Source organism: Contarinia nasturtii, unplaced genomic scaffold (genome assembly GCF_009176525.2).
Source record: "Contarinia nasturtii isolate CC-2019 unplaced genomic scaffold, AAFC_CNas_1.1 Cnas_scaffold_1768, whole genome shotgun sequence".
In the NCBI taxonomy this organism is placed as follows: Eukaryota; Metazoa; Arthropoda; class Insecta; order Diptera; family Cecidomyiidae; genus Contarinia; species Contarinia nasturtii.
The window spans coordinates 258,233-276,935 of NW_022199099.1; the positions used below are offsets into that span (position 1 = coordinate 258,233).

The 18,703-nt window shown below is 34.6% G+C and overlaps 2 protein-coding genes across 4 annotated transcripts; one reads left to right on the forward strand and one right to left on the reverse strand.

Moving 5' to 3' along the window:
• The first annotated feature begins 10,703 nt into the window (after positions 1–10,703).
• Positions 10,704–16,034, forward strand: LOC116347279 (stress protein DDR48-like). 3 transcript variants are annotated; one of them, XM_031777831.1, is made up of 7 exons: positions 10,704–11,013; positions 12,214–12,464; positions 13,128–13,274; positions 13,420–13,652; positions 13,722–14,007; positions 14,158–14,490; positions 15,435–16,034. In XM_031777831.1, exons 1-7 carry the CDS (start codon positions 10,990–10,992, stop codon positions 15,700–15,702), a joined length of 1,542 nt encoding a protein of 513 aa, XP_031633691.1. In that variant the 5' UTR covers positions 10,704–10,989; the 3' UTR covers positions 15,703–16,034. The 3 variants fall into 3 exon arrangements, with proteins under 3 accessions (XP_031633691.1, XP_031633692.1, XP_031633693.1); XM_031777832.1 differs by having other exon boundaries at positions 13,158–13,274; XM_031777833.1 differs by having other exon boundaries at positions 15,412–15,583.
• Positions 16,035–16,893: 859 nt separating this feature from the next.
• Positions 16,894–17,820, reverse strand: LOC116347296 (vascular endothelial zinc finger 1-like). Its single transcript, XM_031777856.1, has 3 exons — positions 17,735–17,820; positions 17,465–17,679; positions 16,894–17,407 (listed from the first exon to the last, which is right to left on the reverse strand). The coding sequence occupies exons 1-3, from the start codon at positions 17,800–17,802 to the stop codon at positions 16,902–16,904; spliced, it is 789 nt and encodes a 262-aa protein (XP_031633716.1). The 5' UTR covers positions 17,803–17,820; the 3' UTR covers positions 16,894–16,901.
• Positions 17,821–18,703: the final 883 nt, after the last annotated feature.

Sequence of the window (18,703 nt, forward strand, 5' to 3'; positions counted from 1 at the left end):
ACCTGATGATCGAACGCGGCAAGCATATTGTCTATCTCGTACCTCCAGTCCATTGGTACATTCATCTAGGCTATTTTATCGGATAGATTACAACGCGAAATTAATTTCAATGGATTATCAAAATTGAAAATTATTGAAATCAAAATAATGTTTACTTCAATTTTTAAACCAAATTATGTATGACAAATTTTTTCGGGTGAATCTCTTTCGAATGGAAATTTCGTTGTGAAAATATCAAGTTTGGCGAAATCGAACTGATATTTTCATTTGATTTATTTTCACGGTATGCTTTCTTATAATTTCTTTTTGATCAATTAAAACCTTATGGAACTCGAGAGATGAATGAAACACGTGCCTTGTGTAGGACGAAATGTGATGACAATGACTGTGCTATTTTGAAGCGATGACATGAAATGTCAAGACAAGCTTTCGCCATATTCAAAAATCTTTGTGACGAATTCAATTCGCTACTGTTTATTTTGGATCATTTTTGCCTTGAAGGATAGTCCTTTCGCATATGTCTTTTCATATCGTTTTTTTTTTTCAACAACGACAAACTTATTGAAAATGTAGCATTCATACCGACAAATTTTGCATACTTTTTCATGGGTTTCTTTTTCGTCCTTCTTTGAAAATCCATCAAAACATCCTTGGCAATGGAACGGAAATTCATCGATGTGAGATGCTTTGTGTTTCTTCAAATGTCGTTTATCTGTGTATTGTTTGCGGCAAATATCACATCGATACGGTTTTTCACCGGTGTGAGTACGCATGTGTTTATTTAAGTTACACTTGTAATCGCTGGAATATTCGCAAAGCTGGCATTTGAATCGAAAATTGGCTTTTTGGAAGAACACGATGCAGCTTTTGCTGTTGGACATTTATTTGATCTTCATGTCGCATTGTTTTCCATCACCAGAGCTTCGTGATTGCATTCGGTGCCACCACTGACATTTGGTCGATTGGCTGATGTGACAGTGGAGGTGCGTTTCTTCACCACATCACTTCTGATTTGTTTATCATTCTTGCGATTGTAATCATTTAGTCTGGCACATTTACTTTCGTTCTTTGGAATGATGAGTGGGTCTTCGCTAGTCATTGTATCCATTTTGATGATTTTCATCAAATGAACTTGTTTTTGGATAGATTGTACGCTTCGTGGTTATTGTCGAACCAATATGGATGTAGCCATAATTTTTGGCCGAAATGACATTGCGAAAAGAATCAATCGAAGTACATTCCAGCATTTTGGGTGCTCTTTTGGTGTCTTCTTCATGAAATAGTAAATGGATCAAATGTTTGAATTAAAAATCATTGAAAAGTGACTTCTGTGAACTGATGAACTCTGGCTTTTGTCCGAAATGATTGGCATATTGCCACGTGGACGAATTCTGATAAATAATTTGTTGTAATTATCTTTATAATTGATGGAAATGTGTCTCATTCTTCATTTCTCACCTTTTTCCTCGACCAATTTCAACCAAACTAATGACAAATACGAATTTTATTCTGGATAATTTCTATTCAAAAGGAAACTTTTGTAAAATTTATTGAGTAGTAATTTAAGAGAATTATGTTGAAGAATGCATTAAATGAACTGTCCAAATGGGTTCTCGTCATATTCAAATTGCTTTGCGACTTATTAAAATCGCTACTGACATTTTTTTGAATATTTGTGATTTAAAATTAAATTTGAAAAAATAATTCATTTTCTTCTAGATAAACTTTTATTTGGTTAGAAGCAAAAAGATCTTTACAATGGGAAATGTGTTGGCATTAAGTAATTCAAATCATGGGTTTGCTTCTGGTATGAATGGTGTCCAAATGTGTCTTCAGATTTCCTCTCCTGACAAAACGCTTCATACAAATCTCGCATTGAAACGGTTTTTCACCGTTGTGCTTTCGCATATGCCTTTTCAAATCGTTTTTTCTAACAGTGACAAACTTCTTGCAAATGTAGCATTCATACCGACGAATTTTGCATACTTTTTCATGGGTTTCTTTTACGTCCTTCCTTGAAAATCCATCAAAACATCCTTGGCAATGGAATGGAAATTCATCGATGTGAGATGCTTTGTGTTTCTTCAAATGTCGTTTATCTGTGTATTGTTTGCGACAAATATCACATCGATACGGTTTTTCACCGGTGTGAGTACACATGTGTTTATTTAGGTTCCCCTTGTAATCGCTAAAAAATTCGCAAAGCTGGCATTTGAATCGCTTCTTCATCTTCAATTGGTTTGACGATATTGACTTTTTTGTCGAACACGATGCAGCTTTTGCTGTTGGACATTTATTTGATCTTCGTGTCGTGTCGTTTTCCATCATCAGAGCTTCGTGGTTGCTTTCGGTGCCACCAATGATATTTGGTCGATTTCTCGATGTGACGGTGGAGGTGCTTTTCTTCACCACATCACTTCCGATTTGTTTATCATTCTTGCGATTGTTATCATTCAATGTGGCGCATTGGTTTTCGATCTTTGGAATGATGAATTGATCTTCAATGGCATGGGTTAAGTCTTTGTATCCATCGTGGTGATTCTCATCAAATGAACTTGTTTTTGGATTAATTGTACGCTTCGTGATCATTGTCGAACCAATACCAGTGTCACCATAATTATTGATAAACATGCCACTTCCCCCGTATTGTTCCGATCGACCCATATCAGTAACACTCGTGGCACGCTGCATTGCAAACTTGCGAGCAGTTTCAATCGAGGTATTTTTCACTGTCCATGGTGCTCTGATGGTGCGTTGTTCATCATCTGAATCATCAATTTCAATGTAATCGATTTTTCGGATTGATCCTTTCTGTTCCGTTCTACTTCTGTTTCCATGCAAATTGGGGCTTGTTGCACCGAACATATTTGTGACGTTCGTATTAAATATTTCTTCTTCAATATGAGAGGTATTTTCAAAGTATTTGTAAGCCTCTTCCAACCTGTACAAATAGATTCAAATTCGTAATATAGATTGAAAGGCTCAAATTCTCGAGCAATATAGACATACCGAGCATTCGAAACTTGTAAAAAGTACTTCTTAAATTGCGGATTGAATGACCTGCCACAGCGTTGAAAAGCCACTTTCATATTTCCCAGCGAATGAATGGCCTGGCGTTCGAATGCTGCAAGCATCTTAGCCATCTCATGTTTCCAGTCCATTGTTGGCATTTCCATCTAAATTTAAAAAGTCAAATTTCGTTGAATTTATGGATCTATCAGCTTGATAATCAAGAAAATCAAGAAGAAAAGTCATTTATTTTCGTTTTTGGTTTTCTGGAATTTTCTTTGTGGAATTTTACAGAATATACGAATTAATTTTTATACGATTTGTTGGTTATGTTTGCTTCAAAATAAGCTGATGCTATTCTTACCTTAATTCACAATCAATGTAATTTTTCTTTCAAAAAATTCTTCTGGAAATTTCAATCGAATTAAACTATTTGTTCGGTAAAGTGCAGCGATTAGTATTTTTCCATTGGAATCGAATTTATTTTGTGATCAAACAGTTTGATATTGTGCAGAATTAACAAAATCAATAGACGAGAGCGTGCTTTATGTAAAACAAAATGTGCTGGGCAATGACTGTGCAATTTAATAGGTAACAATGTGTGCTGTCAAAAATTGTCACACCACACTCAAATCACTTTGTGGCGAAATCGAGTGTCCACTCACAGAGTTGGTTTTTAGCTAGGTTTGTAGACAGGTTTCCGGCGTATCTGTGTATATAAGCGCATATTGAGTGTTGCTTTGGATTTCAATGGTATCTGCTGTTCGGTTGTCATAAATATATGCTTCTTAACCACTTCACAACAAAATTTATCAAATTTTTCAGTAAATTCAAGACAACGAAATGTTATTTCGATGAAAATATGAGTTTATTTCTTTACTTTTGATGCTTTCAGATGAACATATTTCGAAGATGTGCTGTGTAACTCATGAAATAGAGATAATATCGTAATTCAATACGAATCACCAACAGCAGCAGTTAAAAGGTGTCAAAACCATCAAAGGTGAAATCATTTGGGGCAAGAGACCAAAGAAATTCGATTTTTGGGCGAATTGAGTGGGTATTTTTGGATTTTCCTCTAAAGAATGTCATTAAATTCCAACGCATATTGGGAGTGTTTTAAAGATGATCTCAAAGGTTGATTCACATATGGTCGATTTTCATATGTCTTTTCAAACTTCTTTTCTGCGTAAAACGCATCATACAAATTTCGCATCCAAATCGTTTTTCACATTGGTGTTTCCGCATATGTGCTTTCAAATTAGCTCTAACCGCAGTAAAAAATTGGTTACAGGTCTGGCATTCATAACTACGCACTGTGCACGTTTTTTCATGTGCTTTTCTTTGGTCCTTCTGCAAAAATCCATCAAAACATCCTCGACAATGGAACAGAATTTGTTCGTTGTGAGTCACTTTGTAGCGCTTCAAGTTTTGTATGTACGTGTATAGTTTGCAGCAAATATCGCATTGATATGGCTTCACGCCGGTATGCATACGCAAATGCAATTTTAATGGCCCTTTTCGATCACGTGGTTTTTTTATTCTATTCACACCGCTTCTTTGGTCATCTCTGAACCACTTCGCAAGAGGGATTTTTGGTTCCTTGGTTGCTTTGCGAATCGTTTCCTTTGAAGTGGATGTCACAGCTGACGCTGTATTTTTACCATCACTCGAGTCATTGATCTCAATCAACTCCATTGACTCCTTGTTTTGCAATTCACTTGTGGCCCGATTAAAGTTCGTTGCTTCACACACACCAACATCATTGTTATTGAACATTTCGCTTTCGATTTTCAAATTGCTTACAAATTGATTGTAGATCTGTTCCAGCATGTTGAAATGTTGTTGGAAATTTATACAAATCCAAAGGAAATCAAAATAGAAATACATACTGAGCCGTTGATGCCATCAAAAAATGCTGTTTGAACGTTGGGTTAAACGATTGTCCATTGCGTTTGAAAGCCAGTTTTATGTTGCCCAATGAGTGAATCGCTTGACGTTGAAATGCAACAAGCATTTGGAACATCTCGTCTTTCCAGTCCATGGATATTGTCTCCATCTAGATATTTTGTAAAGCAATACGAATTGGTTCGAATTTTATTTAAAAATGGAACTTTGAGTCGATAAAACGTATAATAATCAAATGAAACCAACGATATGAATTCCAAAACGAATGAGAGCAAAGCACTTGTGCAAATAGACGTGGTATGACGTAGTTTAAATAATAAACAACTTTTCACTCAATGCACAATGCGATTCATAGATAGAGAAAACATTCTCTCTACCCTTTCTAGCATTAAACGATAAACTCACCATCAGATATTTCAGTATTTAATTTGCGTAACGAATAGTTGACGCAATGGTATGTTCTATAGAATTCTATTAATAGGTCCAATTTGAATTTTCCGCGCCCTAACTCTTTGGATGTAGTATAAAATTTAGTTTGTAATGGCTGAAGTAAACTGAGTTCAGAGAATAAGGGTCCAATCTCAAAATTCCGTTTGCTAACTCTTCGGGTGTAGTACAAAATTTCGTTGGATTTGTTCATTGAAATATCGATATTTTTCTATATGAAAAATGATTGATTTTCTATATAAATCGGCTCAAGAATGACGTTTGCCTCTATAGATTTACTACGGAGGGTAGTAATGGGCTGAAGCAAATTGAAAACAGATACCTTATGGCCCAATTTAAATTTCCCGCTTGCTAACTCTATGAGTATCGAAATAAAAAAAACGTGATCTTTCAGAGTTGATTCCAACGGATAAAAATTACATCTTGGTCAATTTTAAATCAATGTTCAGCTCAATATTGCATTTATTTGAATCTATTTATTGTTGAACAATTCATTCATTTTTGGTGTTTAAAATTGCAAATAATTCAATTGTTGGGCTTCATTTGTCAATGCTGTCCACCACGATATTTTGGTGTATTTACTGCTCCCTCGATCCAGCACATATTTGTATAAATGTCCACGCAAACTTTTTCAATCATTCTTTTTGTGTCTTCATTACTTGATCTATGAAAGAATTCCGACAAAAAATGAAAAATATGTCAAAGTCAATGAAAGGCATTTTTTATATTACTTACGACATATTATGGAATTTTTTCAAAGTTTCTGCATGAAACGAAAGAACGACACTTACAAGAAAAAAGTGCGTACTTCCACGGTGCCTAACTGCCTATAACAGCTCTGTTTTGCATGAGATTAAAAGTTTGTATGAGGTATACAAATTCCTGTCATTCAGCGACAGCGTTAAGATCAGAACCAACACCCACACCCACACAATACCAGTCAAACCTAACAAAATCAACGAATCACAAAATTCGTCCACAGTCACCAAAATCACTTAAAAATGCAAAAAAACCTTAAAAAACAAGTGGAGCACTAACAAAAATCATCGAGTCAAATCAACTTGATCGCATGAATTCTTTCCAAACGGCAATATTTCAAAATATGCATGTAATTGATGAATTGATGAATAATGACATTCATACACGTAAATAAAATCATTATATTTTGTCTGGAAAAATAATATATCATAAAAATTAAGTCATATGAGATGCATGTTATCGCATGTTGTAGCAACTTTTGTTCAATTTGACATAACATTAGTTTATTTATGTAAAAACAACGGAAAAAAAGAAAGGTTAAGCACATTTATCGAAATTAATTTGCTGGTGGTTTTTTTCGACGGTTTTTCTTATTGTTGAAATTGAAATGCGGTGTGATTGAAATAACGGTGGTGCGACAACTCGAACAAGTTCAATTTATTACGCGTGACTAATAGCGTTTGTGGCACACGTATATGAAATTGAATCAAGTCGCCAATGTATTACTCAATACGGCTCAGCGAACCGTATCGAATGTAATATTAAGCAGTTGGAAGTTGCAATTAATAGGGCATATACTGAATCCATGAAATAGCACAAATCAAATCTACGACTGCTGCTGAATCATTGCAATCAAAATGAGTTTTAAGCAGAAAAAAACAACATCAACGATTGACTGGTTTCTCATTCTTCATTTAATACGTTCTATTCGCGTTCGATTTTAATTTAACATTTCTGCTGTTTTTTGCGTTGTATCGGCACCAAGTTGTCTAATCTACATCTTCAAAACCTTTATTTCCGTCTTCATTGAAATGGAGATTTATCAGTGGACTTTAAAAAAATTTGGGTGTGTCCACGTTTAAAAAAAAAACCTGGTTGATAATACCGAAGAGACTAATGGCTTTATTAATGGAATTCAATATTCTTTGTTATTATTCTAAAGAATTTATTCGTTCGTTTTTCATTCAATTTTGATATGGTTAAGTCGACATTCGTTTTATTCTCAAAAAAATAGATTTTTTTCAATCAAAATCCATAATTTACACACGAAATGCGGCTTAATTATTCACCAAAATTGAATGAATCAGCATGTCAAACCAAAAGAACTGGTTTTAATCGCTTTTCGTACTCTTTGGTCAGCACCGATATATGGCCAGACACACCGACGACTTGATTATATAGACTTTACTCGCCCATTAAAATAAATTCGAATCGGAAACATCGCAAAACACGATGATCACAGCACAGCTTCAAATGTGGTTTTTAAACATTCACGCCACTTATGAAAGGGAAACCAAATCACCGTATAAATGATAAATTTTGAATAATAAAGGTTTTTAACGGCGTACATCAACCATTAAAACAAAATGTTGCGACATTTGTATTTATTAACTTTAATCTCATTGATCGAAATGTCATTAAAAAATCACACATTCAATTCCATAATATAGAATGTATCTAACTAAACACCGTGGACAACATGTTTGGTAAAAATGACAACCAATGACTTTGAAATGCTTATGCGCTTAAGGACGGTTTTTTTCATCGCAAAACAAATTGCGTATTTTAAAATTAATATTTTGTTTATTGACCATTTTTGTAAAAAAAAAAAATATTGTTTTTTTTTCGTTCATGCAGAGTCTGCATTGCAGACCAACAGAATATCATTTATTTGAAATACTTTTTGCTTCCGAACAAGTAATTAACTCAGAAATTTAACGATGGAATGAGTTTATTGACTGTAATGTATAGTTTAATTGTTGTTTTTTTTGTATCAATAGAAATCCTATGTGATTCTGTTGGTGTGACGATTAAATCCTAGCAGGAAAGCATTAGCAGTGAAACCAAGTGGAAATGTGAATGTCCATCAGTGGAAAAAAATCTGGTTGCGGTAGAGCAATTTTTGGCGGTATCTCAATTTCGATTGAAGATTCTTTTAAATATTCTTAATTTATTATGAAATTTCATTTCATGCTTGGCCATACCTCGAATCACTCTTCAACTTGTGAATGGTGTGCACTTTGCAATTGAATAGTGCAGTTTGTCATCGCTCGATTGTAACAGAAGACAATGTACTAATAGAAGTCATGCTCAGACAATGTATTGAGGACGATGAGCAATTGGCTCAGCTGAAATCTCGCTTGTGATTGAACTGCTATTTGTGAGAGAGTAAAAGAGAAAGGTAGGGCCTTTGTTGGTGGATGTGTGAAAAATTTCGACTCATCTCTTTTTCGGTCGTTCAAAATCGATTGTTTGCAAAATACGGGATCGTACGGGATAGACTTTCAGCCAGGGTGTGATGACTGTTAACGAAAATCCAATAAATTATGCATTTTGAATCCAAAATAACATGTATTTCTCTGGATCTCTAGTCAATAAGCGAATATTCATCATGAATACTCACGTTGGTACCTGACTGGAGGTGATCACCAACGAAACCGTAGGTCTTCTATAAAAAAAACTTCAGATTTTATAAGAAAGATTTATTTTTCAGAAAAAAAAATGTATGAAAATATTAGAAAAAATGATAGAAAAACCAAAAAAAGTATCAAATACATCATGTGCTTGAGACTTCTCAAATTTAGACTAACGGCTAACAGAGATGGCAGATAATCGAGATATAAATCAGCCACCTGACTGAAACCATCTCTGTACAATGTCCGACCACCAATTTAATATATTCTTTTACAAAGAACCTTATACGGTTCAAACTACATTGTTCTATAATAAGTGACTGGGTTTTCTTCCTTCTTTCGCTACCACAAAGAACGATGACTCTTAATTGAATTCCAAGTCTCGTTGGCAAACAATCGGATGATATTATAAAAAAAATTAATTATTATTTTATCGTAAATAAGCTTTATATCGCTCAGAAAAAAAAAACAAAACAAAAAAGTATTCATATGAAACGGTAAAAATAATAATGAATTTATGTAGCCTTCAGATATTAAACCAAAACTATAATAATGTAATTTAATATTGAGCAAAAACAAAATACGTGAAAAAGAGGAAACGGTTCAGTTAAAAAAAAATGAAGTAATCTTTCTTCGGTACTATATCTATATCTTTTGGTTTGTTACTCTCGTGCATGTATACATTCGTCAAAAATCACAACTAAAAAAAAGCGAAAAAGACAATTCAAAAATCGCACATTGTGCGAGATGCATAGAATCGTAACCAAACCGGGATGCCAAAAACTACTGAAAAAAATACACGATAAATAATTTAAAATGATTCAATAAGAAATTTCTTAATACACATCATTTTCAGACTATTTAATTCATGTCAAGGTCTTCAGCGTATGCGAATTGGACATATATGTGCTGAGCCCAGTAGTGGAAATGAAAATTCACAGCTAAAAGTGATTAGCTGTACACATAAATTACGGTCGGACGCATGTAATATAAAAACAATGCTAGAAAACAAAACGCCATTTAACTAGCGTATAAACATAGACAACACACACTTTTTTATATTTTAGAAAAATAGCATTGAAAAATGAACGCAAAAGAAAGATTGAGTGGACACAGTCGCAGGTGGAACTGATGAAAAGATATAAATGGCACAACGTTATATATTTATGGTAATTTTGAAATGCCATTTAGAAAATTGCCCTTTTTTTTGTTTGCTGCTCGAAAAATTTTAATCAAAAATTCATATTTATTTGGATTTAGAAAGCAGAATCAGATTGTCGAATTATTCGATTCAAATACTGAGATAAAGAGTGTAAGCGTTAGAATAATAGCGATGTGACGATGAAATAGAGATAGATGTATTCGTTTGTCAACCGATGTTTAAATAAACGCATCGTATGAACCGTAGATTCGGGCCGTCGATGTGCTTCCAAGAGAACGAATCCAAGAGCCGAAAATTTGCCAAGACTCTTCAGTATTATTGATCTTTCTCTCTCCCTCTCTCTATCTCTGTCTCTTTCTCTCTCTCTAAATCTTCTCTCTTGAATCAAAGCAGCATTAAGCAAAAGTAAAACAGAATCAATGGTGATCAAAAGTCACTATTTTACCCCAACTACAATAATTGAATGGAAATGGAAAAAAAGTCTCCAACTACTATGAAATGAATGGTGAATTTGACTTTAACTATCGTATCGTTGTAAACTTTACAAGCGCTTCATGCGAAACGTGTATGTATGTAACATACCTGAGCACCACGAGCATCCGCCACTGGAGTGAAGAAGAAAGAATGTTCGCTGATGATCAAGCGTATTTATACGGTGATGTGCACAGTATCCACACTGCTTTAAAACAAATAAACACCAACGAATTTTCAATCGAACGAACGAAACGTTATAAAAGTCATGAGTGGGAACTGTTTTATTTCACTTTTGTGTAGGTTCTCGTGCATATCAAACGTAGCTATTTTAGCGCACTTCAGTATCAAACGCACAGATCAACAGTGCTGAGAACAATTCGGTTTGGTTCATTGTTAACCTCTTCGCAAAGCACTTTCATTTTGTTATTTCATTCAGATAATAAATGGATAAAGAGATAATTCAGTGAATTTTGTGGACATTTGTGTATGTGATAAAAAAAAAGTGTTAAAATAATCATCGAATTATATTGATTTTGTGTTTAAAGCTGAAAAAAAAAGAGCTTAAAATCGAAAAATCAAGTTTGAGAGTAAGGGAAAATGATGCAACAAATCCTGATGAAGGTGAGATTACATTGCAGCAACTTTTGGATTAATGATTTTACAACGTATTGTTCTAACATCGCATCCAAAGTTCGTTCATGATCTGGTAATAACGCGCGCTTGAAAGTTTTTGCTTTTTAAAACAAAGTAGTTTTTTTAAACGGCGCATACAATTTGAAGACTCATGAAGTCATGCAAAAGTACGTTTCACTTCAACCGGCTGGAAAATTCTTTAAACTCCCCGAACTGTTTGTTCTTCGAGTAAACATACTCACGCAAATAAGATGTTATTATAGTAATAACTGTGCTCTTTACTTCCCCAGATTGATTTACACTGAATTATAGTGAAATCGTATGCAAAATTCGAAATAATTATAGAAAATTGGTACATCACTTCAAAATATAGGAAAAATAATAATATTCATGAGGAAGATTACATGCGCTAAAATTCATGCATTGTGCTTACCTCAAACATTTTTCCATTAAAAGTAAACAAATTTGACAAAATAATCTGAAAGAAGAAGAAAAAAAAACACATTTCAAGTAAATGATCGGTATTTTAATGCTCTGAAAATATTTATTAATATAAAAAAGAGTTCGAAATTTTTGTTGAACTTTAGAAGTGCACAGAACAGTTCCATTGATGTAAAGCATACACAATGAACGTACGAAAAAAAAGATAGCGCAGAGTAAACGAAGAGTGAAAACAAAGACAACAAAAATGCTGAACAGTTTGACTGAATGGAACTTTGCATGGTTAACAATGCGTGTCAGTCCGTGTATGCTGTTGGTCGCATACATATCGCATTTTGTCGAGATTAATAATAAAAAAAAGTTAACAAATGAAACAAAAAAACTCCCATAGTAACGAGGTAACGATGCCGTATTGTAAAAAATAGATGATTGTTTGTTTTTTTTTCTTGCATGTGATGGTTTGCGGTGTTGATGCCCGTCACTGCCACCGAATTTTATTTTTCAATTGCAAAATTGGGCGCCTCTTCGCCTTGTGAATATAATTACTTAATAACAGAAACACTTGCATGAACAGTTTTTTTTTATACATTTGAATCAATCTACGAATAAATTAGCCAAAACTCAAAGAACTGAAGAAATATGACAGAACTTTGTTTGTTGGCGATTTACTGAAAAGATCATGAACATAAATCTAATGATAAGAATGGCTTTTTTTTTTAAAAAAAACATTTGAATACGTCTTTTTAGTTGGTCGGGTTATGGGTTGCATTTTTGCTTGCAACTTCAGCGGCTACAGTTAGTCCATCAATTTTACCCACTGAAAACACCAAATTAACACCATCCTCGTCGGCATTGGGACCAGTTTATCGCGAAGCACGTGACTATAATGGATACGAATCCGGTGGCGGCTATAATTACCGCTCATATGATCGACCACAGCAAAGCAGGTGCATCAGTTGTTTATATGCAGCGATGAACGGCAATCAAGATAGGAACAGGTACAATTATGCTAACAATATTTACAATAACACGTGTGAAACATACACACAGTTTTACGCACAACATTTATTTTTTGAAGAGAATCAATAGCAACGTTTTTAACATTGCACCGCATTGAAATTTTCAGTTTTCACATCTATTTATCACCAGTAGTGTGCGAGGAACATTTTTCTGGGGGGGTCATTTTTCGAAACCAAAAAATTCTCTAGCAAATCAATCAAATTATCATTTTTTTTTTGGAATTCACTTTTTGAGGCGAAAATCCAAAAATAAATAAAAAAGTGATCTTTTCATCATCTTTTGCTATTATTGTCATTCTTCAATAAGATGCACAGAAAGATCAATTTAGTTGCTAACGATTATAGTCGGGAAAAGACTATTTTATTCAATCCAAATTAATAAGAAATTAAAATTGAAGTATGAATCAAAAAAGTTTAAGAAGTAGTGGCGGCAAGTTGACTTTTTGAAGAATCTAAGGTGGATTTTTGTAAGAAAATCAAATGTACATATGATGTCACTCTCTTCATAATTCAGAATCCGACGGTTTATACACAAAGTAGCTCTGATTTATCGAATATCATTAAATTGATTGATTTACTTCACAAGCGTTATTAGCACCGCTTCCGACCACTTGATAATATTTTCTGTGACATGTTTTGCAGGTATTATGACTCCTTTTATTACAATTATAGACCGGGGTATTCATCATATGGAATGATGCCAATTCATGCACCTCAGCGTGAAACTGAAGATCGAAATTGGTACTATCAATCGGATGATCGCAATCGAAACACACAATATGAAAATCGGTACATTTTTATTTATTTATTTTAATTTTATACGTAACTTCGAACATTTTTTTTAACTTAATAATAAATCACTGACTGATTTTATTGATATTGCCGTTTAATACCGAAGAAATATAAAATAAAGAAATACATTTTTAATGAACAGGTACCCACAACAAAATCGGTATGACTATAGTAGACCTGGTGCCATGCCTGGTGCTGGCGGTTCCGGTGTTTCCGGTGGTTCCGGTGGATATGATCGAAATGATTACAGACAAAATTACCAAGATTATCGAGGAAATGGATACGACAACCGTGATCCCGCATACTATTCGATGAAAGGAAACAATCGTGGTGGCTATGGCAATCGTGATGGTTCATATGAATCATACTATGACGGTAGCAAAACCTGTTTCATTTTACTTTTCTGCACACCATGCCATGAAAATTATGAATGATTTTTTTTAGATCGAATGTCAAATCGTGGTTATAGCAGCAGTGCTGGCTATAGTGGCAGCAGTGCTGGGTATGGTGGCAATAATTATTATATGCGACCAAGTTATCAGAGCTCTATGTACGACCAAGATCGTTACTATGGACAGGGACGACCATATGAAAGACCAACGCGTCCAGAATATTACGACAAAAACATGGGTTACGGCAGCTACAGTGGATATAGCGGCAATCGAGGCGGTGGACAAAATGCCTACGGATATGAAGATAATAATTTCCGTCCATGGGATCAAACTTATCGGTATTAAAAATGTCTTTACTTAAAAAAAACTTGCAAGAAAACACTAGATCAACACATTTTGTATCACTATGTTTGTGTGTGTTTTGGCCAAATAATTAATTGTTTTGATTGGATTTGCACTTGTTTGCACATATTTTTTTTGCAAAATAGAGGTGTAAGTGGTTTCGATGATCAAGGCCATGGTCATTACTATGCAAAGTATCCAAGTAGTCCGAATGTTCCATCGCAACCGCCATTGCCACAAAACAATCAACACCAACAAGCACCTCCACGACCATTTCCACAACAACAAGGTGGCCACCATGAATCATCCAGCCAGTCACAACCCACATATGGTTCCGAATCGGTGAGCGGTTCAGGTAATAGCAACAGTGACAAAGGATCATATGGTGGCAGTTGGAATTACATCAATTCAAATGACCGAAATAGTGCGCATCACGGACAACAAGGTTACGGTCAGTCACAAGATAAAGAAAATCAAAGGTAGGTACAATCGCAATCATGTTGGGTAATACAATTGGGGAATTGGGGATACACTGTATAAAGCTATCACAAGAAGAAAACCTGACCTAAAGTCACTATCATGAACTTTAAACAAAAACTCTATACAGTTGGTGTACTTTTGATAATGTTTATGGAACAGGGCATTTTATCATGCATATGCCGTGCGTCGAAATATAAAAAAATGAATATTTTACACGTTTTATGCCGTCTAATGATCGCAGCAAAAGTTTTTCGTCAAAAAATGAGAAATTGTTTGAATTTTCAATTTGTTTTTGGTGGGTGTGCTACACAAAGAATTGAGAGTTGAAACCACAAAAGTTCGGTTTGGTCTTGCACAATGTTTGAGGTTGAAAAGAAATTTCATTTTGTCACCGACATCCGCATAAAAAGTCATTTCATTTAAATTTCCATTGGATTCATAGTACAGCCGACACTGCTGTTCTGCTAAACATTCAAAACTATTTTCATTCTTTTGTTCTTCAAAATGGAAATCGTTTTGAAATGGAAGTTTCTTCAACTCTTTTCATTTAAAAACGGTTTGAAAGTGTGAAAAGATTGAAAGTTCCACCGTACAAGAAAGGGAGAAAAGATTTGACGTTAAAATAAGCGAAAAAATTTCGTGTCCGAAAGAGGTGTTCATTTTGACCGTCCGTCCGCCCGAAAAGTACTTCAGGCCTTCGGACGCACAAAATGTTCGTAAACGACAACAATTTTTCAAGAAACGACACCAGTTTTTGGTTCCTAAAGTTAAGAAATCTTATTTTATATCCTTGAAAGTTGATTAAAATGTCTAAAGAGCATCAGCTTGGCCCATTGAATGGGGCCGTACATTCAAATCCCCAATTTACTAGCAATTTCGTAGATAATTTCGATTTAACATATTTTAACATTAAAAAATAGTTTCTTTTTATCTCCCCTTCTAGCTCTCCGTACGGTCAAAGGCCTTTAAGTACAAGTTATTTGTATGAACGAGACACACCAACGGTCGTTGGTGAGACACACAACGGCGACAATGGTTCCGATACCAATGTAAATGCCAATCAAGCAAAACAGGCAAAAGTGACGACAACGAAAAGCTATGATTATGAAAATTCCAAAACCGATAGCACCGATAAAATAAACACCATCACAAAATCATTCGATGAAGCAAACACAGTGTCGACTCCATCAAAGGATAGCACCGATCAATAGTTGGTGCTGTAAACAATCCAAATAAGTGTAGACACATAAAAACGACTTCTTCAGTGGACCCACGATTTGATTACATTCAATATTTTCGTTTATGTTCAAGATATTTATAGTGAACTGATAGTAATTCTTTTTTTTTCATTAAGCACCAGACAAAATGAAGATGAAGAAACAGACCAAAATTTTAAAACATATTATTTAAAAAAAAAAGAAAAAATCCTTAATACTTTCATGCTCTGAATATACAATTGAAATGTTAAAAAGCAACTTGTGATGGTCTCTCAACTTTCGTCTAGTTTCCACTGGAAATATTTAATTTAGTTCATTACGCTATAAGATATATTAATTTTTACACATTTTTATTATAAAATTAAATTTATAATAAAGATACGCATTTACATTTATTGCATATAATCAAATCGATTGATCTTATTCGCTTTATTGACAGAAAGAATTTAGTCAGCTTCATTGAGCTACGACAAACTATCGGCAATCGACATACATCGTTGCCTTTATTCATAGTGCGAATTCGACAAATCGCACAGAGTTATCGTGAGCACTGCGCAATAAAAGTATACGAGGCAAGTCGTCATTATAAGGAGAGACAAGTGTTTCTTCAGAAGTCAATTGAGGCACCACATGCAATCCAAATACACTTATGTCAAACCGCGTCAAATTCGCTGCTCCAAATGTGGTCAGGCGAATTTGAAAACGAAGACGACAAGAATGCACGTGACTCAATGCTCAAACGTTGCCCCTACGAAAGTTATATGTACGACATTTCGATGTGAATTTTACGATGACCGATTTTCACAACAATGCAGCGGTTCATTGCCAACAGAATTGAAGACAGACTTAATTTGATTTCAACATAAAATGCTTACGGAAAAATATTTATATTATTATATCAGATGATCAATTAGATTGAATCAAAACTGTCATACAATAATACGCATTAAATACTCAATTCAAGTTTACCCAATTTATTTGGTTATTTTCTCTGACTTCAAAGCTAAAGCTTGAAATTGATTGATAAGTCCAGTTTGTCTCTTTTTCTACTTCGCTCTCTATCTTTTCCATATTTCCATACGTTTTGCCCTTACGAATAAACAACGATTGAATAAAACATGAGTGCTATTTTCAAATACAGTATTTTATTTGAATTTTGTTCAAGTACTTTGGAACTTTGTCCCGATTAACATTTAAGAAGATTTCTTCTTACAAAATAGTTTCATGTGGCTCTTCATGTTATCTGAGCGGTTGAAGTTTTTGAAACAACGATGGCATTGATATGGTTTTTGATCGGTGTGAGTTAGCTTATGCCGGTAAAAATGCCCAATTCTTGAAGTGGCATAATTACACTGATCACACCGATGGATGATAGGTGATTTTTTTGCTGAACGTATTTTGGTTGGGACTTTTTTCGAACGTTTCAATTTGGTGGCTTTAATCGTTCGATTTGCTTCATCTTCAATTGAACCATCGCCATTCACATCAGTCACACCAGCCGTATTCTTTAGAATGCCATCGTTTGATTTGTCATCAATCAGAATTGGGCTTAAAGTTCCATTTCCACCTTGTTTATCTTCGTCGGGATATTCGACAATTGGTTCGGCAGAAAAGTGTTCGGCCTCCGATAAAGCATCAATTTCCGAATCCGAATCGTTTGTTTGACGAGTGATAGTTGTTGTTCTTTCCTCGAAGACACCTTTCGGAAATTAAATCAATCAAAATTGTTCAATCAAACGAATTTCTCAAAACTTACCCAAAATCGAACCATTGTCCGCGTCAACCTTCCGATAAAAGGTCGTTTGTTCGCGTATAAAATCTTCCGTTTGAACTGAAGCCGGAGATTGACGTTGATCTGGTGTACCAATCGAAGAAGTTGTTGATATTCCATTTCTGTACAATTCAGCATTCTGTGCAATTTGTGGATCCATAACCAACTCCATTTCAATGCGCGCATAGATCGATGCCAATCTAAAGTCACGGAAAAATATTCAGTCATTGGGGACATATTTTGGAATTTGATTACCTTTCATTTAATGTTCGATGAAAGTATGATTGGAATTCATCATCGAATGGACGTCCCGATCGGTTCATCTTACGCAATGAATGAATGACTTGTCTCTCGACACCTATAATCATTTCATCCATTTCATACTTCCACCGATTTTCCGACATCTTCATTTCTTTGAGTTTATACGCAAAAAATAAATCGATTGAAGCAAAAAATTATGATTTTATTGGAAACAATGCGAATTAATAATCGAATTTTCAAGAGCGTGGCACACGTGACAATAAGCTAGCACCACAGCATGACGTTGTCAAAATTCACACACATGACAGCATCAAGTATCATTCCAATTGATGGCGAATTGAAGTCCAACGCTTTCGTTTATCACATGAGCAACGGATATTTGAAGTAATAGATCATACACGCTCTATAGAGTTCCATATGGAACACGAAATCATTGAATTTTTGTTTTTTCATTGAATCGATTTGAAGATGGAGTTTTATGAAACACCATTTAAATTTTATGCAATTTTTTGCAATTTGCGATGTTTCCTGAATCAATTTTGTATATTTTTGCATCGATCAAAAATGATCGCAGTCAACTCTTTATTTGTAGTGCAGAATTTACTTTTCAGATTTTAAATCGAGACATTTTCGCATACATCCGCAAGGGGGGGGTTATTTTTCCCAACGTTCCTTTCGTATTTTTTGACTGAAAATGCATCTTTGGAAAATGGACATTCTTGAGGTAATTTTTGACGCTCTATCGATTTGCATCACTAATTTTTTCATCCGACCCCCCCTTCCCCCTTTTTGGAGGGGGTATGTTTATTTTTTTACCCCCAAAATATATATAGACTTCCATTTCAGTGTCAAGGTGTAAAACACCACATGAACCTTCACCCCTACCTAGGGTACTTTTCAGTCCTCTATCGATTGACACCATTGGTTTTGACCCCCTCTCGTACCCCTCCCCCCTAGGGGGGT